The sequence below is a fragment of the Saimiri boliviensis genome, chromosome 6 (genome assembly GCF_048565385.1).
Source record: "Saimiri boliviensis isolate mSaiBol1 chromosome 6, mSaiBol1.pri, whole genome shotgun sequence".
Taxonomy (NCBI): domain Eukaryota; kingdom Metazoa; phylum Chordata; class Mammalia; order Primates; family Cebidae; genus Saimiri; species Saimiri boliviensis.
In genome coordinates, this window is record NC_133454.1 from 114,825,281 (window position 1) to 114,848,297 (window position 23,017).

At 50.8% G+C, this 23,017-nt stretch overlaps 1 protein-coding gene across 2 annotated transcripts in view; it reads left to right on the forward strand.

Annotated features, from left to right (window-relative positions):
• The window catches only part of CSTPP1 (centriolar satellite-associated tubulin polyglutamylase complex regulator 1), a 220,925-nt gene extending 199,567 nt beyond the window's left edge, over positions 1–21,358 (forward strand). For both annotated transcript variants that reach the window (XM_010334111.3, XM_003920053.3), the window contains 5 exons: positions 13,278–13,363; positions 15,414–15,606; positions 16,193–16,302; positions 20,241–20,304; positions 20,573–21,358. In XM_010334111.3, coding sequence (XP_010332413.1) covers positions 13,278–13,363; positions 15,414–15,606; positions 16,193–16,302; positions 20,241–20,304; positions 20,573–20,747 — 628 coding nt within the window. In that variant the 3' untranslated portion in view covers positions 20,748–21,358. The remainder of the gene's footprint in view (positions 1–13,277; positions 13,364–15,413; positions 15,607–16,192; positions 16,303–20,240; positions 20,305–20,572) is intronic.
• The last annotated feature ends 1,659 nt before the right edge of the window (positions 21,359–23,017 follow it).

Here is a 23,017-nt window from a genome sequence, read left to right on the forward strand (position 1 = left end):
TGCAGTGAGCCAAGATTGTATCATTGCACTCCAGCCTCAGTGACAGAACAAGACTCCATCTCAGACCAAAAAAATAAAGTATTTCCTGCCATTCTTATTCTGACATTTTAGAACTGGCTGGATTTAAAGGAGTTACATTCCCTTCTCTTTTCTCATTGGAAACACTATTTAACTTCTCCCTCACCAAAGGCCAGCACCCCAATGAGTATTATATGTTTAATAGAAAAAGCTCTGTTATCATGGTTATGTTATGAACACATATGGTGCTTCAAAACATATAAGCGCCTAAGGAATCTGGTTTTAGACGTAACTACTCACCTCCATTCTAGAGAGTTGCTTTTCAGGTGGTCCCTGTGTCACAAAGCCCCAGTGTAGCCCAATGGCAAAGGACTCAGGCGCTGCTGCCAGACAGCCCTGGATTCAGATCCCATTTCCTTTACTCACTGGCTTGTGACCTTGATCAAGTTATGTAATTGGTCTAAGCCTCAGTTTCCTCATTTTATAGTACATATCTGATAGAGTCGTTTTAAGGATTTAATGAGATAATCCACATAAAATACCTGTCACGTGGCCCTCAAAAAATTACCTATTTTTAAAAATTATAACTTAGTGGGGAGTGATGTTTCAATCCTATATTCAGTTTTCAGGTGTTTACTAAGTAGTGTCTGGTACCTGCCAGACCTCACGCTATGCCCTGAGGATACAGCTTTATGCTTTCTCGGTGTCCCTTTCTGCCTCTCCTCTACAAATCCTTCTGCAGATACCTGCCTACATCACTGCACTCACAATGTCTCGCCATCAGACTATCTTTTCTTTTCCCATTCTTTTGTTCACGAAATATATACCGAATGCCTGTTATGTGCCAACCATTGTGCTTGATGGAGGGGCTATGGCAGTGACCAGAGTAGATATTGCCTCAGCCCTGGAGGAACTTACAAACTGATAGAACAGCAGATATTAAACAGATGAAACGAAGTGCCCTAGAAACCTAGAAACAGGAGGACCAACCTAATCTGGGGGATCATGGAAGTTTCTTCCATAAGAAAGAGATGTTGAGGCCGGGCACAGTGGCTCACCCCAGCACTTTGGCACGCAGAGGCGGGTGGATCACGAGGTCAGGAGTTCAAGACCAGCCTGGCCAACAAGGCAAAATCCCATCTCTACTAAAAATACAAAAAAAAATTAGCTGAATGTGGTGGCAGGCACCTGTAATCCCAGCTACTAGGGAGGCTAAGGCAGGAGAATTGCTTGAACCCAGGAGGCAGAGGTTGCAGTGAGCCAAGATCATGCCATTGCCAGCCTGGGCAACAAGGACAAGATTCTGTCTCAAAGAAAAGAAAAACACAAGAGAGAGATGTCAAATCCAGGACCTGAAGGATTAATAAGAGATTAATTTATCCCAGAAGATACCAAAACTGTCAAGATGAAAAGCCACCCTAATTAAGACTGTATGGTACTAGAGTAAGGATTAGACAAGTGGATCACACTGAACAGGACAGAACACGTGCACACACTTACAAAACCTTGACATATAAAATGGTAATAGTGCAGAACAATTGGGAAAAGGGTGGTTCAAAAAGTGGTGGGGCGGGGTGCAGTGACTCAAGCCTATAATCCCAGCACTTTGGGAGGCCGAGGCAGTTGAATCACTTGAGGTCAGGAGTTTGAGACCAGCCTGGCCAACATGGTGAAACCCCATCTCTACTAAAAATACAAAAATTAGCCAGGCATGGTGGTGTGCACCTGTAATCCCTGCTACTCGGGAGGCTGAGGCAAAAGAATTGCTTGAACTAGGGAGGCGGAGGTTGCAGTAAGCCGAGATCACGCTGCTGCACCCCAACCTGGGCAATAAGAGCAAAACTTCACCTCAAAAAATAAGTAAATAAAAAATAAAAACTGTATGGGCCAGGCACGGTGGCCGATGCCTGTAATCCCAACACTTTGAGAGACCGAGGTGGGTGGATCACAAGATCAGAAATTTGAGACCAGCCTGACCAACCTGATGAAACCCCACCTCTACTAAAAATAACAAAAATTAGCCTGGCATGGTGGTGCATGCCTGTAATCCCAGCTACTCAGGAGGCTGAGGCAGGAGAATTGCTTGAACTTGAGAGGCGGAAGTTGCGGTGAGCTGAGATCGTGCCATTCATTGCACTGCAGCCTGGGTGATAAAGCAAGACTCTGTCCCCGCCAAAAAAAAAAGTATTTTAAAAATTTTATTGTTATTATTTTTTGAGATGGGGTCTTACTCTGTCACCCAGGCTGGAGCGCAGTGGTGCATTCATAGCTCACTACAGCCTCAAACTCCTGGGCTCAAGTGATCTTCCCACCTCAGCCTCATGAGTAGCTAGGACCATAGGCACATGTTACCAAGCCCAGCTAATTTTTTATTTTGTAGAGATTAGGGCAGGGATCTTACTATTTTGCTCAGGCTGGTCTTGAACTCCTGGCCTCAAGCAATCCTCCTGCCTCAACTTCCCATAAATTATTTTATTTTGTTTTAAGATGGAGTCTTGCTGTCCAAACTCCCAGGCTCAGGTAATTTTCTGCCTCAGCCTCCCAAGCAGCTGGGACTACAGGTGCATACCACCACACCCAGGTAAGAAATTTTTATAAAGAATTCCTACAAATTGGCCAGGCACAGTGGCTTATGCCTATAATCCCAGCACTTTGCGAGGCTGAGCCTGGTGGATCACCTGAGGTTAGGAGCTCGAGACCAGCCTGGCCAATATGGTGAAACCTCATCTCTACTAAAAATACAAAAATAAATTAGCCAGGCATGGTGGTGGCACCTGTAATTCCAGCTACTTGGGAGGCTGAGGCAGGAAAATTGCTTGAACCCAGGAGGTGGAGGTTGCAGTGAGCCGAGACCGTGCCATTGCACTCCAGCCTGGGCAACAAAAACAAAACTCCGTCTCAAAAAAAAAAAAGAATTCCTACAAATCGGTAAGAAAAAGATTAAGGATCTTAGTAGAAAAATAGTCCAAAGACATAAAGAGGCAATGCACAGAAGAGCCTTAACTAGTAAGAAATCTTTGGGCATATTTTCATGCCCATACTCACCCGTAATCAGGAAACTGCCAGTCAAATGGAGACACCAGTTCATACCTATCAAATTGGCAAAAATGTTAAAGTCTCATAACACAAATGTTGGTGAAGATGGGAAACAGTGGGAACGCTCATAAACTGTGGGTGGGAGTGTAAATTATGACAATTACTCTCCAATAATTTAGGCAAATTTTAAAAGTTCAAGAGCTCCTTCTGGGAATAAGGAAACATGCGGTATTGTTTGTAATAGCTGCCACTGGAACAATCTGCGTGTCCCTCTGCCACGGAAAGAATATTCTTTTCACCCGTAAAGAATAAAGTGTGGCATATTCATACCATAGGTGTGGAAATCTATCCAGCGGCTAAAATGAACAGCTAGATATGCATCAATCCTGATGAATCTCAAAAGGTCAAAGTTACAGAATGACACATAGAGTTTGAAATAAAGCAAAACAAAGCTATATAATGTTTTAAGAACATAGATATTTGCATGAGTTCATTATAAAATCACACAGAGGAGCCAGGCACGGTGGCTCACACCTGTAATCCCAGCACGTTGGAAGGCCAAGGCGGGTGTATCACAGGGTCAGGAGTTTGAGACGAGCCTGACCAACAAGGTGAAACCCGGTCTCTACTAAAAATACAAAAAAATTAGCTGGGCATGGTGACGCACGCCTGTAATCCCAGCTACTCGGGAAGCTGAGGCAGGAGAATAGCTTGAATATAGGAGACAGAGGTTGCAGTGAGCCAAGATCGTGCCACTGCACTCTGGCCTGGGCAACAGAGTGAGACTCCATCTCAAAACAACAACAACAGTCGGGCGCGGTGGCTCAATCCTGTAATCCCAGCACTTTGGGAGGCCGAGGCGGGTGGATCATGAGGTCGAGAGATCGAGACCATCCTGGTCAACATAGTGAAACCCCGTCTCTACTAAAAAATACAAAAAATTAGCTGGGCATAGTGGCGCGTGCCTGTAATCCCAGCTACTCGGGAGGCTGAGGCAGGAGAATTGCCTGAGCCCAGGAGGCGGAGGTTGTGGTGAGCCGAGATCGCGCCATTGCACTCCAGCCTGGGTGAAAAGAGCGAAACTCCGTCTCAAAAAAAAAAAGAAAAAAAAACAACAACAACAACAAAAGACATGCAGAGAAACGCTAGACCCTCAAGTTTTAGTAAACCGTGGTGATTCCCAGGGAAGGAAGGTAGAGGATAGGATGAGGGAGGGATGCACAGGTGGCTCAAATGGCAACTGAAATGCTGCATTTCACAAAGCTTTTCAAAACGAAAGTGAGGATAAGTAAGACATTATGGTATGATAGGATTTGCTAGTGGGGACACAGGTGTTTGTTACATTATTCTCTGTAGTTTTCTGAGGTTTTAAACATTTCCTTTAAATCAAAATTGATAGGGGGATTAGGTAGAGAGCAGTGAGAGCAAAAAGCATGTCAGGGAAAGTAAGCAGCGTGGAGAAGCAGCTAGGCTCTCACCAGTAACGGCGCGGAGGAACCAGAGAAGCCAGGAGGCCTGGATTTGAGCTATTTGAGGGCAGAGGGAGGGAAAGGGGCCTGTACAGGCCATACATTGGGTCTTCATTCTAAGGTCTATGGACCAGTTCACCCCTAGCTGCCAGGCTTCCTGGGAGGTTCCAGAGTAATGAGGCCTTCAAGCTGTCTGCAGGGAAGCAGCAGCCCCCGGGGCCTAAGCTTCCAGGCCTTCTGGGGCAGTCCTAACAAACACCCAGGCGGGGAGAAGGGAAGGGGCAGCAGCAGGAGCGCTTCATTGTCGCAAGACCTCGCAGAGCCCACGCTTTCTCACCAGAAGTGGCTGCAGGTGACCTCGGAACTGTGATTAGTGTCAGAGAGGCCTGTATTTGAATCACAGCTCTTTCGCTCCTAGTTTGTCACCTGTGTTAGGTTTCTTAATTCCTCCGAATGTCTGCGTTCTCCATAAAGATACTCGCTGAACTGACCTCATAGGATTAATATGAGCAGAAAATGAACTTACGGGCGTGTAGTGCTGACAGAGTAAGTCCTTAATGAATATTAACTATTATTATCATCACAGTGTTTCCCACGCCCTCTGGATCAAGCGTCTTAGGCATTTCAGGGCAAGTAGGGTTTCGGGGAGGTGCAGGCTGGAATCAGGGCAGAGCAGTGACCTGGACATCCCATGCCATTTTCAAGGGCCTGGGCTAGAGGCAGCCTGTGCAGCATGAGTGTGCCTCCAACCCAGGCCACGAGAGGAGCGACCCTCAGGAAACGTCCCAGGACACCTTCACAGCAGCCTTTGTCCTCCCACCTGGGGAAGGTAACCAGACATCGTGTCATCGCTGCTTCTCTCTCATGGCCCTGACGTTCACACAAAAACCACAGAGGTGCACAGTGAGCCCAAACAGCCTTGGGGACACACTTCAGCCACACCATGAATGACGCTGGTCATGTGACCTCCTCAAAGAAGTCAGTGGAGAGTGGCTCTTCTTTCTGGCCCTGGCTGAGGGCTGGCTTCCCCCAAAAGTAAAGTGGAAGCTGGATGGCTGGCTTCCACCTGAGACCTCTGCCCGGTGGATGCTGGCAGCACGCACTTCCTCTGGGCTCTATTTTTATTTGCCCTTTGGGGCTCTCCCAGCACTTTAAAACAGATAGAACATACTGATTATAGCCAGCACTTACTCTGACTGCCTGTTAGAAACTAACACATATAACACCATCACGCTGAGGCTCCACAAGAATCCTGGGAGACAGGAACTATGATAATTTCCTCTTTACAGAGGAGGAAACTAGGGCTCAGAGGGAAACGGTCACTTGGCCAGTGAGTGGTAGAACTGGGACTTGATCCTGGGGTCAGCTAATCCAGAACTTCAGGAAAGCGGGTGTAGCCCGTGCCGCTGGACCAGAGAAACTGAGCCTCATTAGGGGTGAATAGGAAGTTGGCAAGTCGGTAGGTTCGGGCTGGAAGCTATTTCTTCCTTGGCACCCCCAGAACTCCCAGCCAGTCTGCCCATCTCAGCTGCTGGAAGTCAGCAGGGGAGGGAGAGCGTGGCCAGCCCCTCAGACCAGCCAAGTGCTCTGTCGCCACTCCGCCACTCCGGTTGCCTGTCCTAGGCTCCGCCCCACACATGGTTCTGCTCAGCGCAGCTTGAACCCAAGTGCCTCTCTTCTCCCCAGTCCCTCCCTCTAGCCCCGAGGCAAGGCCCGCAAGGATCCCCTCATGATCCAATAGATTGATGCAGACTCTCGCTGGCAGCAGCTCCTTGCTGGCTCCACTTCAAAGCAGGGCAGCCAGGCCCCCCCAGGTGTCAGAGGCAGCTGGCACGTTAGCAGAAAGCCTCTGGCAGGAAGGGGTGCTGAGCCAACTGCCAGCAACTGGAAAACAGCACATGGGGATGACCTCGTCTCCAAGAAGATTCTTTCCTGAGCCCTCTGGGAGTGGCGATGAGCTTGCGTTCAGGAGGAAGGAGCTGTCTATGGGGATAAAAGGGTTGCAGGCAAAGGCAAAGACTGACCAGGAGCTTTCTGCCTGCCTTTGCCCACGGTTCTGCCGAGATTCCACAGCTAGAAAGATTCCACAGGGGGAAAGTCCCAGGTGCCTAGAACTTTTGTGGGTCTCAGCATCTGTTGGCAGATGGACAGCACAGCATATGGTGTGATTAAAAACACCTTTCAGGCCGGGCGCGGTGGCTCACGCCTGTAATCCCAGCACTTTGGGAGGCCGAGACGGGTGGATCACGAGGTCAAGAGATTAAGACCATCCTGGTCAACATGGTGAAACCCCGTCTCTACTAAAAATACAAAAATTAGCTGGGCATGGTGGCGTGTGCCTGTAATCCCAGCTACTCGGGAGGCTGAGGCAGGAGAATTGCCTGAACCCAGGAGGCGGAGGTTGCGGTGAGCCGAGATCGTGCCATTGCACTCCAGCCTGGGTAACAAGAGTGAAACTCCTTCTCAAAAAAAAAAAAAAAAAAAAAAAAAAACCAAAAAAAAAAAAAAAACACCTTTCAGTCAATCCTTCAGAATATTCTGCAGCCATAGACCTCTGAACATCAGACTCTCCCCACACTAGACTTAGCACTAACAGGAGAAGCTGTTCTGTCCACCCTTGGGAAGTACGAGCCTTCAAACTTCTGCTTGAACATTTCTGGCAACACACATCTCATTCCTTTACAAATCAGCCACAATCCTAGAGCAAGGCAGCTAGAAAAAGTCTCGAGAGCCAAACTGTAGATCCCTGTGAATTCCCCCCACAGAGGCGGCCCTTCGAGTCTTGGGTTTCAGCCCTCACTTCCTCCCTTGTCTTCACTTCTAAGCAAAAGGATCTAAATGCAGTATTTGCCCAATATCATGGTTTTTAGACTCTCCACCAGCCCGACCCTCTTCTCCGGGACGCTAGTTTACTCCCCTTAAACGGACTGTCCAGACCTGAAAGTAATTGTATTTGGATGATAGCTCTTTTGCTCCTAGCCCGTAACCTTCACCGAGTTTCTTAATCCCTCGAAATGCCTGCATTCTCCATAAAGATTCTCACTAAGTATCTTTATGACAGGGATTAAGAAATTACTCCAGGTGTCACCTGGCAGGAGGAAAAGGGGACGGTCCTTCTCTCACTCATTTGTTCATGCATTTCTTCATTCAACAGACACTGACTGCTTACTATGTGCCAGGCACCATGCTAGAGTCAAGCCACAAGCAGGGAGACAGAGGTGTCACTTGGTAGATCTTATGTTCCCAGGACAAAGACGACAGTGTGAGGAGGTTGCTGAGAGCTGCAGAAGCCAGTAGCGGGGGTTGATTCTAGTCGGCGTTAGGTGCTGTCCTCTTCCATCTCCCCCGAGAGGTGCCGTGGAGGCTTCAGCCTGAAGAATACAGAGCTCTCAGTAGGTGAGGAGGAGGCATGGAGGGCAGGGAGCATTATGGGTAGAGGGACAGACTTGTCTGGAGGGCATGAGGAAGGACGGTTTCGGAAGGACGGAAGGACCGGTGCGGCCAGAATGCAGTGGAGGAGTGGAGGGAGGCAGGGGGCAGATGGAGCAGGCTCACAGGCTGGATCCAAATCAGGGGCCGTGTCCTGTGGGAAGGCTTGAAGGGTTTTGTTTGTTTGTTTCACACGGAGTCTCGCTCTGTCACCCAGACTGGGGTGCAGTGGCGCAATCCTGGCTCACTGACATAGCCACCTCCCAGGTTCAAGTGATTCTCCAGCCTCCGCCTCTCCAGTAGCTGGGATTACAGGCGTGAGCCACTGTGCCCAGACTCTGTAAAGGGTTTTCGACACAATAGTAAAATGGTTACATTCACATTTCAGGAAAGTCATTCTGACCACAGCATGGATACTGAATTAGAAGAAGGCGAGAGTAGCTGCAGGGAAACTGGGTAGGAGGTCATGCCATCGTCAGGAAGAGAGGGCTGGAGGCTGCGGGCAGGCTGGTGGCTGTGGACATGGAAAGAAGTAGATGGATTCAAGAGAAATTTCAGCAATAGCATTGATAGGACTTGGTGACTGGTTGATTGGCTTGGGGCAGGGGAGTGGGGAGTTTCCAGGATGTCTAGAATGGCCCAGGTTTCTGGTTGAGGAGAGTCATAGCTGCTGCTGCTGCTAACACAAGCTCAGATCCAGTGGGCTTTTTAAAAGGCAGCCAGTCTCACTGCTTACAGTCGAGAAAAATCCCTCAGTCCTTTATTTTTTATTTATTTATTTTTTTGAGATGGAGTTTCACTCTTGTTGCCCAGGCTGGAATGCAATGGTGCGATCTCGGCTCGCCGAAACCTCTGCCTCCCGGATTCAAGCCATTCTCCTGCCGCAGCCTCCCAAGCAGCTGGGATTACAGGCATCTGCCACCACTCCCAGCTAATTTTTGTATTTTTAGTGAGACAGGGTTTCACCATGTTGGTCAGGCTGGTCTCGAACTCCTGACCTTGTGAGCCACCCGCCTCAGCCTCCCAAAGTGCTGGGATTGCAGCTGTGAGCCACCGCGCCCGGCACCCTCAGTCCTTCATACACATGCTGCTGGAGTCCTGCCACGTGTCTCTCAGAAAGCCAGCCCCCACCTCTGTCTGCTGCCCTTCACTTGCCCCTGCTCCCTTCTGCCAGGCATACGTATCAGCCCCCCAGTCTCTGAGCCTCAGACTCTTCACCTGTAGAATGGAAATAACATTAAGACCCATCTGTAGGACTGTTGTTGGGTAAAATTTAATTAATGTAGTCAAATGACTTAATACCCTGCCATGAGGTAGGGTACTCAAGAAAGGTACCTGCCTCTATGGTGGATCACTTGACGTCAGGAGTTCGAGACCAGCCTGGCCAACATGGTGAAGCCCGTCTCTACTAAAAATACAAAAATTAGCCAGACATGCTGGCAGGCACCTGTAATCCCAGCTGCTCGGGAAGCTGAGGCAGGAGAGTCACCTGAACCTGGGAGGCAGAGATTGCAGTGAGTTGAGATCGCACCACTACACTCCGGCCTAGGCAACAGAGCAAGATTCAAAAAAAAAAAAAAGGTACCTGCCTCTATTGCTACCCATATTACAAGGCACCTGCCGGGCTGCCCTGCTCTGACAGACACCCCTACCCTCCCATGATGTATGCTCCCTCCCCCACAATGGCCTGTCTCCAAAGGGACTGCTGATGTTCAAGGTCAAGATGGCCCCTAGCAGAAAGCTGCAGATCCGTTCCGAGGCTGGAAGGGTGTGCCCTGTTTGCAGCTTCTAGTCCTGTCTGTGTGTGAAAGAGGAAGGTGCTCATGGCACTCAGCATTAAGGCCTCCACGGAGGCTGGGAGGCAGGTCCTGGCTCCAGGGAGGGCCTATTGGTGAGAATTGCAAAGGGAGGTAATTTCTGCAATTAGACAGTGATGATGGTGTCTCTACTCTGTGAATAAACTAAAAAAAAAAAAAAAAAAACTGGTGGCCAGGCGCAGTGGCTCGCGCCTGTAATCCCAGCACTTTGGGAGGCCGAGGTGGGCGGATCCTGAGGTCAGGAGTTTGAGACCAGCCTGACCAACATGGTCAGGCTAAAAATACAAAAATTAGCTGGGCATGGTGGTGCACACCTGTAGTCCCAGCTACTCAGGAGGCTGAGGCAGGAGAATCACTTGAACCCGGGAGGTAGAAGTTGCAGTGAGATCACACCATTGCACTCCAGCCTGGGCGACAGGGTGAGACTCTGTCTCAAAAACAAAAAACAAAAAACCTGAATTGTACACTTTTAAAGAGTGCCTTTTATGGTGTTTCATTATATCACAATGTAAACAAGTGGAGGTACATAAATGAAAATCTGAAGTTACTGCTGTAGGAGCCAGAGTGCTGCGTCGATTGATGATAAACTGAGAAGCCAGGGAACGTGGGGAAAGGCTTGGGCTTCCCTGGTGGTTTCCTGCTGGGGATATTCGCAGTCCAGTGCTGTTCTGTCCTAATTAACTTGAGACTATTGGGGTCCTCGGCTGTCCCGAGAATAGGGCAAGAAGGGAAAGTCAGTGGCTTCTCATCTGCAGAGCTTTTGCTTGCCCCTGTGAAGGACGCTTTTTTTTTTTTTTTTTTTTTTTTTTTTTTGAGACAGAGTTTCGCTCGTTACCCAGGCTGGAGTGCAATGGCGCGATCTCGGCTCACCGCAACCTCCGCCTCCTGGGTTCAGGCAATTCTCCTGCCTCGGCCTCCCGAGTAGCTGGGATTACAGGCACGCGCCACCTTGCCCAGCTAACTTTTTGTATTTTTAGCGGAGACGGGGTTTCACCATGTTGACCAGGATGGTCTCGATCTCTTGACCTCGTGATCCACATGCCTCGGCCTCCCAAAGTGCTGGGATTACAGCCGTGAGCCACCGCGCCCGGCAGGAAAAGGTTTGAGAAGCCGGCGGCCCTCGCTCCCTGGGCACTCCTGGGAGAGCTTGCTCTTCCTCTGCAGTTTGGGTGTCTTTGCTAAACCTGGTCCTCTCTAGCTGCCCACTCTCTGCCATATCCCTGCTTCCCCAATCCAATCAAAACAGATTCTGCCATCCGGATGGGAAGGCAGCTGTTTTGCCTGCTGGGTTGTCCTTGAGTTATGAAAGGTGGAGTAAGCACTTGGCCTTTGGCACTGCTCTTAGTCCGGGAACGACTGATGGAGGGACCAGGGCGCTCTCTTGTGGCCCTCAGCGGCATTGCTTGTTCCCACCCTCAGTCTTGAATTTTTTTCCAGCTGGAATTTTAGTGTTGGATTCTGGTTAGTGAAGGCAGCAGTCTTTCTCCCCAAGAGATACCTAACATGTAGGTAAAAAGAAAGAAAATAAATTAGCCACAGAAACTAGGAGATAAAATGTTAGTGTTTCTGTTGTGTATCAGCTGTGTGTGCGACTTCGGCAGGTTGACCTCTCTGAGCCTCAGACTCTTCATGTGTAGAATGGAAATAATAAGACCCACCTGTAGGATTGTTGCGAGATAAAATGTAAGACTTTAACAGCCTGCCATGAGGTAGGGTACTCAGGAAATGGTACTACAATAAAGACGAGGCAGGAACCACTGTCTCTTCAGCCAGCTCACAGGCAAGGGGCGTGGAACCACAGTATCGCAGCCTCTTTGAAGCCCCGTCCCCAGCAGTGAGCAATCCTGGCTTTCTCTGGAGCTGATCCAGTTGCCAGTCTGGGGAACCTCTGACTCAGGGAAGTGGAGAGAGATTTAGAAAAATACAAGAGGCCAGGCGCGGTGGCTCAAGCCTGTAATCCCAGCACTTTGGGAGGCCGAGGCGGGTGGATCACGAGGTCGAGAGATCGAGACCATCCTGGTCAACATGGTGAAACCCCGTCTCTACTAAAAATACAAAAAATTAGCTGGGCATGGTGGCGCGTGCCTGTAATCCCAGCTACTCAGGAGGCTGAGGCAGGAGAATTGCCTGAACCCAGGAGGCGGAGGTTGCGGTGAGCCGAGATCGCGCCATTGCACTCCAGCCTGAGTAACAAGAGCGAAACTCCGTCTCAAAAAAATAAAAAAATAAAAATAAAAATAAAATAGAAAAATACAAGAAAGAGAGCCAAAAAAGAAACCTTTTTTTTTTTTTTTTTTTTTTTTTTTTTTTTTTTTTTGACAGGGTCTCGTTCTTTTGCCCAGGCTGGAGTGCAGTGGCGTGATCTCGGCTCACTGCAACCTCCGCCTCCCAAGTTCAAGTGATTCTCCTGCCTTTAGCCTCCTGAGTAGCTGGGAATACAGGCACACACCACCACACCCGGCTAATTTTTGTATTTTTAGTAGAGGTGGGGTTTCACCGTGTTAGCCAGGATGTGCTAAACTTCCTGACCTCATCATCTGCCTGCTTCGGCCTCCAAAAGTGCTGGGATTACAGGGGTGAGCCACTGCATCTGGCCGAAAACAATTGTAAAAAACAGTAAAGATAAAGCCAAAAGGGCCGGATCAGAAAGAGGCTGGAGGCCAACTCCACCCCAGCCAGTCATTGGTACCTGCCTGGCATGTGGTGGAGCCCGGCAAGGGCTCCTTTCTGGACCTGAGCAGAGGATGAGCATGGCCTTGGTCTGATCCCTTTCCAAGTCAGATGGCTTTCTTCCTGTGAGGCAGGTCTTCAGTGGGAGGGACTAGAGACAGGGAAACTGTGGGGCAGGCAGCCTGTTAAGGTGGACAGCGAGGAGGGGCAGGGCCACCATGGCAGCACAAGATGAGTGTGGTTTTGACCCTCACAACCACAGATTCCCCAGGAGCTCTTTGCTCTCTCCCCTTGTCTGCCATCTGTGTCCCAGGGTGGAGGTGTCTGTCGCTGTTCTGGCCCTTTGGTAGCTTATTAAATCTTAGTACCACTTGCCAAGACCCTTTAAACCCCTTGGCTGTTCTTTTTGCCTTTTCTGATCAGCTGTATTTATTCTGAACTAAATGGTCCTCACGGCAGAATGAAAGGATTTACTGCTTAAGTATATGAAAAGAAACCTTGGCTGCATGACAATTGCATCTCTCCGCGCTGCCCCCTCCCCATGCTCTATCCGCTAGCTGGTGCCTCTGAGACTGAACTGGGTGCCTGCTCTGGGTACAGTGTGGTCGGTTCAGTTTGGTGGCAGAGTCCAATTGATGGAGCAGTGAGGTGACTGGGAGGAGCATGCTTTTGGGAGCCCTCTCCTAAATGTCCTGCTGCCCCGGGGGGTGGGGGGCAGGAACAGCTTGCCCTCTCTCCCCCCTCACTTTTCCCTTCCTCCCTCCCCCTCTCTCCCTCCCCTCCTTAAACCACCCCCCAACCACCCCATTCTCTCAGATTCTCTCTCTTTCCCCTTCAGGATTGTGCTCATGGATGATGCCATGGACTGCCTGATGTCTTTTTCAGATTTCCTTTTTGCCTTCCAGATCCAGTTTTACTACTCAGGTGAGAGTGCTCCAGGCCCCATGTGGCTCTGTATAGGACCATGTCTCCCTGACCCGCCCTGTTGCCCTCCCCATCTGTGTGCCTGGCACACACACACACGTTTCTCTTCCTCACTGCCCTTGGGAGTGTGCTTCGCTGCAGGTTGCTAACAGGATGTCTAGCGTTCAGTGGTGGTCACAAGATTCAGTCAGCAGAGCTGACTTCCTCAGCCTCCTGAAGACACTGAAAACCACAGTGCTTACACCAAATCAGTTTAAGTGATAATGACATTAACAACATCCACTGCATCCACAGCATTCACTGTTTACTGAAAACTATGTCCCAGGCGCAGCACTGACTTTAGTCTTGACAACAACCTTGAGAGATCGTCCTTTCAGAGATAAGCTTACAGAAGTAGGTAGCCAAAGTCGTGTAGCTCATAAGTGGTAGAGACCAGACCTGAAGACTGACTCCAAAGCCGGGGTTCTCAGCCTCGCTGCTGTTTTACTGCCTTCAAGGGTCTCTCCCTTGGCAGTCGATGGTGCATTTGGGTGCACATTCTCCTCCACCCCACAGCTTTAAAACAGCACACACCAGTCCTTTTTGTCACACTCCCACCCTGCTCCCCGATTCACACAACCTGCACCCTTAAGTCTTCGCTGGAATCAGATGGAATAAATATAGACAAACAAATATAAGTATACACCAGCTCACACACAGATACATCAAATAGAATGCTGGTTTACAAACTGCTGACTGTGTTCATAAACAAACTTGTTTGAAATGGGCTCTTCCAGTAAACAGAAGGCTGTCCTTCAAGCCTAGAGGTGGCCTTCCTGCCAACTGGTGGCCCCAGCCAGCCCTGGCCTCACTTGGACCCCACATTCTGTTTACTTGATGGCAGCCCAAGGGCCGTGCAGGTGGGGGCTGGGGCCTGGGGTGTCGACACCTGCTCCTGGCAGCACCCGTCATTTCCCATTTCTCCAGAGCTCTTGGGCCCTAGAGAAGCAGCAGCTGTGTCTGGGAGAACATCTTCCCCTCACTGCCTTCCCAGCCCTCTTCTTGCAGCGCTCCCAGAGGGATGGGACAGCCACTACACTGGGCCGGGGGCATCACTGACACTGCGCAGCAGTGTGTGATAGAGATGAGCTGGGCCATAAGTCAGCGGTTCTAACAATCGCTCAACTACAAAATGTGAAAACCATTTCAGATGACTGGTTCATCAGCAGCTTGCAGCTTTCTCTGTTGCTTGCTGCTATTCCTACACGCTTTCTTGTTTTTTTTTGTTTGTTTTTTGAGATGGAGTTTCACTCTTGTTACCCAGGCTGGAGTGCAATGGCGCGATCTCGGTTCACCGCAACCTCCGCCTCTTGGGTTCAGGCAATTCTCCTGCCTCAGCCTCATGAGTAGCTGGGATTACAGGCACGCGCCACCATGCCCAGCTAATTTTTTGTATTTTTTAGTAGAGATGGGGTTTCACCATGTTGACCAGGATGGTCTCGATCTCTTAACCTCGTGATCCACCCGCCTCAGCCTCCCAAAGTGCTGGGATTACAGGCTTGAGCCACCGCGCCCGGCCTCCAACACGCTTTCTTGAGGTAGAGAGGCAGGTGGCCGCACACGATGGGGAGCACACACATGTTTGCTCCTCCAGAAAATATTTATGGCCGTAATAGGTGCCAGGCACAGTGCTAGGCAGGAGAGGCCCACAAGGCATGACCCCTGCCTTTGTGCATTCCAGCAAGGAGACAGATGAGACAAATGATGACACAGAAAACTCCCCCCTGGCTAAGTGCCAGAAAAAAGCCTGGGGTGCTATGAAAGTGCAGTGGTGGGTCTCACCTGGTCCAGGAAGCACTGAGCAGAGGATGGGACATTTGAGCTAAAACACAGATTAGTGTCGTCTCTCATCAATGTGCTGTCAAACAAGCTTGAGAACTTCTGCTCTCAGGACACTGTGCCCTGAGCCCCAAGGCTGCTGTGGGACTGAGCTGGCAGAGAAGGGAGGATACAGAGAAGGGACAGAATGTGTCCTCTCTGCCTGAGCTGTCTCCCACCCCCGCGGTTCCAGAATTCCTGGACAGTGTGGCCGCCATCTATCAGGACCTGCTGTCGGGCAAGAATCCCAACACGGTGATCGTGCCCACGTCCAGTGGGCAGCACCGCCAGCGACCTGCCTTGGGCGAGGCCAGCATGCTGGAGGGTGTGGAGGCGTCACTGTTCTGCCAGTGTCTGGAAAACCTGTGTGACCGGCACAAGTACAGGTGAGGAGTGGGCACACCGCCCCCAGCCCCGGGGACCTCAGAGCACTGCCGCGGAACAGAGCGCTGTGAGATGCTGTGCCCGGCCCAGGGCCTGTAGGGCCCTTGTCAGTCATAATGCAGCCGCGCCATCTGCCCCCAACCAGTTGTTGACTAAAGGGCTCCCAAGTGGCTCACTTCAAAAGGACTGCTTTCACTTGTGCAAGACCAGTGTAGATGACCAGTTTACTGGGTGACAGACTGGCCTTAACGTTTTAGAGAGCAGGAAAGAGCACTCCTTGTATAAAACTTTCCTACACAGAGAGATGGGTAATCTGCCCTGTGTGTACCCTTCGGAACCGAGCAGCGGGTTTGGTTTCCTGTAGACATTTCCCCGAGTTACCGCCACTCCTGCCCCGCTGGTGAGAGCATCCATTAGTGAACGTGCCGGTCCCTCCTGACCACAGTGAAGGCCTGATCCCTCGGGACCTTGGGGCTCCCAAGGCAGGCCCCTGGCATGGCTGTGGGTATCCTCGTGAGCCTGGAAGTGTGGGTCCAGAGGTGGCCCTGAGCCTGACTAGTCTCTGAATCTGGCATCTCTTCTACTTAGCTGCCCACCCCCAGCACTTGTCAAAGAGGTCCTAAGCAACGTCCAGAGACTGACTTTCTATGGATTCCTCATGGCACTCTCCAAGCACCATGGAATCAACCAAGCCCTCGGTAAGCCAGAGCCAGCAGCGGTCAGCCTCTCCTGCCACACAGCACATGGAGCAGCTGGTCTCTGTTGGCTGCACGGCTCCATGGGGAAGGGGCCTCACCATCTCAGCCTTGACTTCCCAGGGCCAGACCCAGTCCCAGGGAGCGGGAACACGCATGAGAAAACATGGCTCTGACACATTCCCGTGGTAGGGGCCAGCCTTCCCTGCCCATGGCCCTGCCCCAGCATGAAGCTGCCTCCCCACAGCAGAGGCGCCGCGCCCAGCCCCTCCTCAGAGTCCCCAGCCCTGCTTTGGGGAGCGGCCTGCAGGTAGGGCAGACACAGGACTGTTTACTCAGTGGTGCTGGAGATTATATATCAAAGAGACCTGAATCCCATTTACAAACAGAGCAGAGGTGTGTCTCGGGAGACCTTTTTTCCAATCTGAAAAAAAGAAATCTGATTAATCTGAAAGGGAGGAAAAACAATGGGGATAGCTTGCAGTGGCAGTTTTTCCCCCACGCCTTCTCTGCCCGCCCTCCTGTCCCCCTCCCACAGCCACTGCTATCCTAAGGGAAGAGCCAGCAAGCGTCCATTCTGCTAGAGTTTAAGGAGTTTTGTTTTTGTTTTTGAGACAGTCTCACCTTGTTGCCCAGGCTAGAGTGCTGTGGTGCACTTGACCTCCTGGGCTCAAGTGATGCTCCCACCTCAGCCTACCTAGTAGCTGGGACTACAGGCATGCGCCACCATTCAGGAAAATTTTTGTGTTCTCTGTAGAGTCTGGGTTTTGCCGTGTTGCCCAGGCTGGTTTCAAACCCCTGGGCTCAAGGGATCCCCTCACCTTGGCCTCCCAAAATGCTGGGATTACAGTTGGGAGCCATTGCGCCCAGCAAGCGGTTGTTTTTTGTGTGTCTCAAGAGATCCTCCTGCTGTGCTTGGGATCCCAGGTGCCTGAGTCTCAAAGAAGATACATGGCATCCCCCTTCCTCTTGCCAGTTGAGGGAATGGGATCAAGGGAAGGAAAGTTAACATTCACTAAATGCCAACCACAGCAGGCTAAGTACTGTGCTGGATGCTTTATATTTTTAATCTTACACAGTATTACAGTCAGCCAGGGGATGCTGTGGGATACACAGGCACAAATCCCACCAGGCTGAACTGCATGCCACTCGCAGCCTTGTTATTCTGAGTTGGTGCTTAAGGCACACACAAGTCTGAGGGAGCCCTCAACTAACTGAGATGGGTAGCCGAGGTCACCTGCTGGACTAGGACTAGAAAGGAGGCAAAAGACAGGCCAGGTGCAGTGGCTCACACCTGTAATCCCAGTCTTTGAGAGGCTGAGGCAGGTGGATCACCTGAGGTGATCAGGATGTTCAGGATGGTCAGGAGTTCAAGACCATCCTGGCCAACATGGTAAAACCCCGTTGCTACTAAAAATACAAAAATTAGCTGGGCGTGGTGGCACTCGCCTGTAATCCCAGCTACTCCGGAGGCTGAGGCAGGAGAATTGCTTGAGCCTGGGAGGCAGCAGTTGCAGTGAGTGGAGATCGCGCCATTGCACCCCATCCTGGACGACAGAGCAAGACTCTGTCTCATAAAAGAAAAAAAAGGAGGCAAAAGAGTCAGGAATCAAGAGTAAGAGGGAGGTGGGTGGGATCTGCCCCCGTACTCCTTCATACTCCTAGTTACGACCACCCTTCCTTCCCACCAACAGCCGCCACTAGGAAGGAGAAGGAAAAACCAATTAGCAACTGGGTCACAGCCTGGACTAACCTCATCCCCTTTTTCTTTTTCTTTTTTAAATTTTATTTATTTATTTTTTTAAAGATGGGGTTTCACCACATTGGTTAGGCTAGTCTCGAACTCCTGACCTCCGGTGATCTGCCCACCTCAGCCTCCCAAAGTGCTGGGATTACAGGCATGAGCCATCGCACCTGGCTTCTTCATCCCATTTTTCTAAGGGCCTTTAAAAAGGACACTGCCAGCTGTGCACAGTGGCTCATGCCTGTAATCCCAGCACTTTGAGAGGATTAGGTGGGTGGATCACAAGGTTAGGAGTTCGAGAGCAGCCTGGCCAATATGATGAAGCTCTGTCTCTACTAAAAATACAAAAATTAGCCTGGCATGGTGACGGGCGGCTATAGTCCCAGCTACTTGGGAGGAGAATCACTTGAACCCAGGAGGTAGAGGTTGCAGTGAGCCAAGATTGTGCCACTGCACTCAAGCCTGAGCAACAGAGCGAGACTCTGTCTCAAATAAATAAATAAATAAATAGGACACCAATAGCCAGACATGGTGGCTCCACCATAATCCCAGCATTTTGGGAAGGTGAGGCAAGAGAATCACTTGAGCCCCAGAGTTCACAACCAGCCTGGGCAATGTAGGGAGAACTCCATCTCTTTAAGAAAAATTAGCTGGGTGTGGTGGCACATACCACTGGTCTCAGCTACTCAGGAGGCTGAGGTGGGAAAATTACTTGGGACTGGGAGGTCAAGGCTGCAGTGAGCCAAGTGAGTCATACTCACACTCCAGCCTGGGTGACAAAGCAAGACTCTTTTTTTTTTTTTAAAAAAAAAAAAAAAAAAAAAAAAGGCACTCTCCCTCTCTTATTAAACCACTTTTTTTTTTTTTTGAGACGGAGTTTCGCTCTTGTTACCCAGGCTGGAGTGCAATGGCGCGATCTCGGCTCACCGCAACCTCCGCCTCCTGGGTTCAGGCAATTCTCCTGCCTCAGCCTCCTGAGTAGCTGGGATTACAGGCACGCGCCACCATGCTCAGCTAATTTTTGTATTTTTTTTTTTTTTTTTAGTAGAGACGGGGTTTCACTATGTTGACCAGGACAGTCTCGATCTCTTGACCTCGTGATCCACCCACCTCGTCCTCCCAAAGTGCTGGGATTACAGGCATGAGCCACCGCGCCCGGCTTTTTTTTTTTTTTTTTTTTTTTTTTTTTTTTGAGATGTAGTCTTACTCTGTCACCCAGGCTGGAATGCAATGGCATGATCTCTGCTCACTGCAACCTACACCTCCTGGGTTCAAGTGATTCTCCTGCCTCAGCCTTCCGAGTAGCTGGGATTACAAGTGCCCACCACCACTCCCAGCTAATTTTTTGTATTTTTTATTAAATATGGGGTTTCTCCATGTTGGTCAGGCTGGTCTTGAACTCCTGACCTCAGGTGATCCACCTGCCTCAGCCTCCCAAAGTGCTGGGATTTCAGGCATGAGCCACATCTGGCCTCATTTAGCCACTTTTACTGAGCACTAACGTTGGATGGCTGGGTGGAATGGGAGACACAAAGAAGCATGTGATCTCGGGCCTCACCTGCATCTTTAGCGTATGAAATAGAAATCTGGAGACACACTGGTTGAGACCAGTCATGAAGAAGGTCAGCCCTGTTCCCTTAGTCCCCAGGGCACTCCCCAAATGAGAGGGTCCCATAGGATGTAGTTTGAAAAACACAAAAACTTAGTGCAAGAGGGGCCAGGAGGTATCTGAAAAAGATTTGGTCAAACTGGAAACCAGCCTATGCCTGGTGGGTGATTCTGGTCCTGACCCAGCCTTCTCTTGCCCCCGAGATTCTCCTTGGAGGAGCAGAGGCAGTATTTTTTTTTTTTTTTTTTGCCATCTGTCTCCAAAGTGGGGTCACCTTGATTGTTGCACCAGGTCACAACCACCACCTGGCCTTAAAAGAGGATCACGTTTGTTTGGGGATGTCTCTTTGGCTGTGGTCTCTGCCCCAGGAGGGGAAAGTAGGCATTAGGATTCAATAAATCTATCAAGCGGCAACCAGGACCTTCCTGCTCTGCGACTGTTCTTTGGCCCCTCTAGCAGTCCTCAGATCTTTGGATCAGCCCTCCCAGGGTCAGCAGGACAGGCAGCCGTGAAGGTGAGGGGCCTGGTGGCATGTCACCTGGCTGAGGGGCCATCAGATTAACTATTGTGCTCCCAATGATCTCCTAGGAGCTTTGCCTGACAAGGGGGATCTGATGCATGACCCAGCCATGGACGAGGAGCTGGAACGGCTGTAAGTGTCAAATGGGAAGATGCTGCCCCCTTGTGGGGGCCAGACGGGTCAGACACGGCTGTGCCCCATCTGGGGCCAACAGCATTTGTCTCTAACACCCCGCATCGGCCAGGGAAGGGTGTGGGGGCCAGCAGAGGCCTGAGATGTCCCTTCCTCTGAGTCTTTTGGGGGCTGCAGCCCAGGGGTTCCCCTAGTGTAAGAGTGAGCATGGAGGTCCTGCTCTCTGGACAGGACTCTCGCTGCCCTCCAGGCTTCTTCCCTTCTTCAGGCTGGCCCAGGTCCCGGGCCTGGTCAACTCGGTCACAGCCAGTCCAGAAGCCACTTGCCTACCTTCCCGGATCCCTCCCCGGGTTGGCTCCCCCTGGAGACCCCTCCATCATTCCCGAAAAGTGGATGGAGAGAGTGATGGCTCCACCGAAGAGACAGACGAGTCGGAGACTTGAAGAGTCTGAAGGGTCCTGCCTGCAGCACCCTGTACCTGCTCCCACCCAGCCCTTGGCACACCCACCCAGCCTCCTCTCCAGCACTTTGCTGTGCTGCCCTCTGCTGCTGACAAGGCGAATAACAGCCCCAAGACCAGCCGGAGGGTCTCTGATGAGCAGCCCAGCCAGTGGCCGGGAAGGTGAACCGCCTGCTCTCCCTGGCCCTGTCAGCCTGTGAACTCCACTCAGATCCCAGGCTGACAGACTGTGCTGAAGCCACCTTTTCACTACGAAGGGGACTCTGCCGTAGCCTGTTAGTCCTGCTAACCTCTTAAGAAGAGCAGTCTCTTCTGAGCCAGCCTCTGCCGGTCCCCGATAAGGTTCATCTCACAGCCACTCCATTAAGAGGAGAACCCACATTGCCACGCAGGGCCTTGCACCATCGAGGGTGACACCTGCGACACAAGTACCAGGAGGACATGGCCACTGTGGCCTTCTGCTGGAGAACAGCCACTAGCCTTGGTAGGACGGAGAAGGGTGGGCAAGGCAATTTCACTTGCAAAAACTGCTTCATGTCCCCTTTGTGTCTAATAGCTAAACGTGAAACGAATAAAGTCCCTCGTGTCTGGTAAGTGGTGCGTCTGAAGCTCCCAGGCTGGGGGGAGAAGGGAAAGGGAGAGTTTGGATTTCTGGTGCTTTTCTGGCAGGACTAGGAGGTAGGGGCCAGTGGCCCACTCAGGCGTGGCACCTGCCTCAGATCATGGGCAGAGGGGCCTAGCTTCTCCCAAGAGCAGCCTTCCAGAGGAGAGGTGCTTTACAGCTGGAACGGCCGTTAGGTGTTTCAGTTTGGAGGGTTCAAATCCAGGTTCCCATAATTTTGAAGGCTGTGGCCACAAAGGGTTAATACTGCGCAGCCTCTGAGCCAGAGTTTTAGTCAACACTCACCCAGCACCCACTTGGGGTTAGGGTGTGGCACGCAGCTGTGAAAGACATAAGCCTGGGCTAGACACATCCCAGCCAGGATGGGAGGTAGGTAAGGACAAGTGGTCTTCAATTTCTTTAGATTGAGGTCTGTGGGCGGGGCTGGGGGGGGGGTCACTCCAGAAAGCCAAATCCACCCAGAGGCCCAAGCAGAACAGGGCTGCCTCCTCTGAAGGTGGATGTCACCACTACTAGGCATACGCATTGCCCTGGCCTCATCCCTACCCATAACAGATCATTACAGGAAATGCCTCCCAGCCAAGAATGAGCATTCCAGCCCCTAAGAAGCTCCAGGGTGTGGTGGCTCATTGCCTGTAATCCCAGCACTTTGGGAGGCCAAGGTGGGCTGACTGCTTGAGCCCAGGAGTTCAAGCCCACCCTGGGCAACATAGACACTATCTCTACAAAACAAAAAATTACCCAGGCATGGTAGCTTGCACCTGTAGTCGCAGCTGCTTGGGAGGCTGAGGTGGGAGGATCACTTGAGCCCAGGAGGTTGAGGCTGCAATGAACCATGATCATGCCACTGCACTCCAGCCTGAGTGACAGAATGAGACCTTTTTAAAAAAAAAAGCTCAGGCTGTATGATGAGCTCTCTAGGCCCACAGTGACCTATAGCCTGTGAGACGGTTCTCAAATCCTGGTGTCCTCAGACTCAGTGACACCTATTGACAATGCACATTACAAAGCTGTATGGGTCCCAAGCCTATACTCTGCAAATACCTGGCTTTCTAATCATCCACTTCCCAGCCCAGTGGTATGTAACTACCATAAGCGCTCTTCAGGTGGCAGAGACGTTTCAGAAGCCCCGAGGGAAAGAAGTGGCCAAGCTAAGGGTTTACACACAAATACATATTTTCCTCCTGAATTTAAAGGTCCCATTAAAGTCTGTGTTTATGTATGTACATACACACATTTTTTTTTTTTTGAGTCTCACTGTCACCCAGGCTGGAGTGCAATGGCATGATCTAGGTTCAATGCAACCCCTACCTTCTGGGTTCAAGCGACTCTCATGCTTCAGCCTCCCAAGTAGCTGGGATTACAGGAGTGTGCCACCAGGCCTGGCTAATTTTTGTACTTTTAGTAGAAAGAGGGTTTCGCTATGTTGGCCAGGCTGGTTTTGAATTCCTGGCCTCAAGTAATCCACCCGCCTTGCCCCCCAAAGCGCTGGGATGACAGGTGTGAGCCACCATACCCAGCCTTAAATAAGCTCCACTGAAGCCCATCCCAAGTCAAGCCTACTGCTGTGACAAGGGGCAGGACTGCTGAGGTTGCTTACCCGCCCCTAGCCAGTGAGTTAAAGGGCCAAC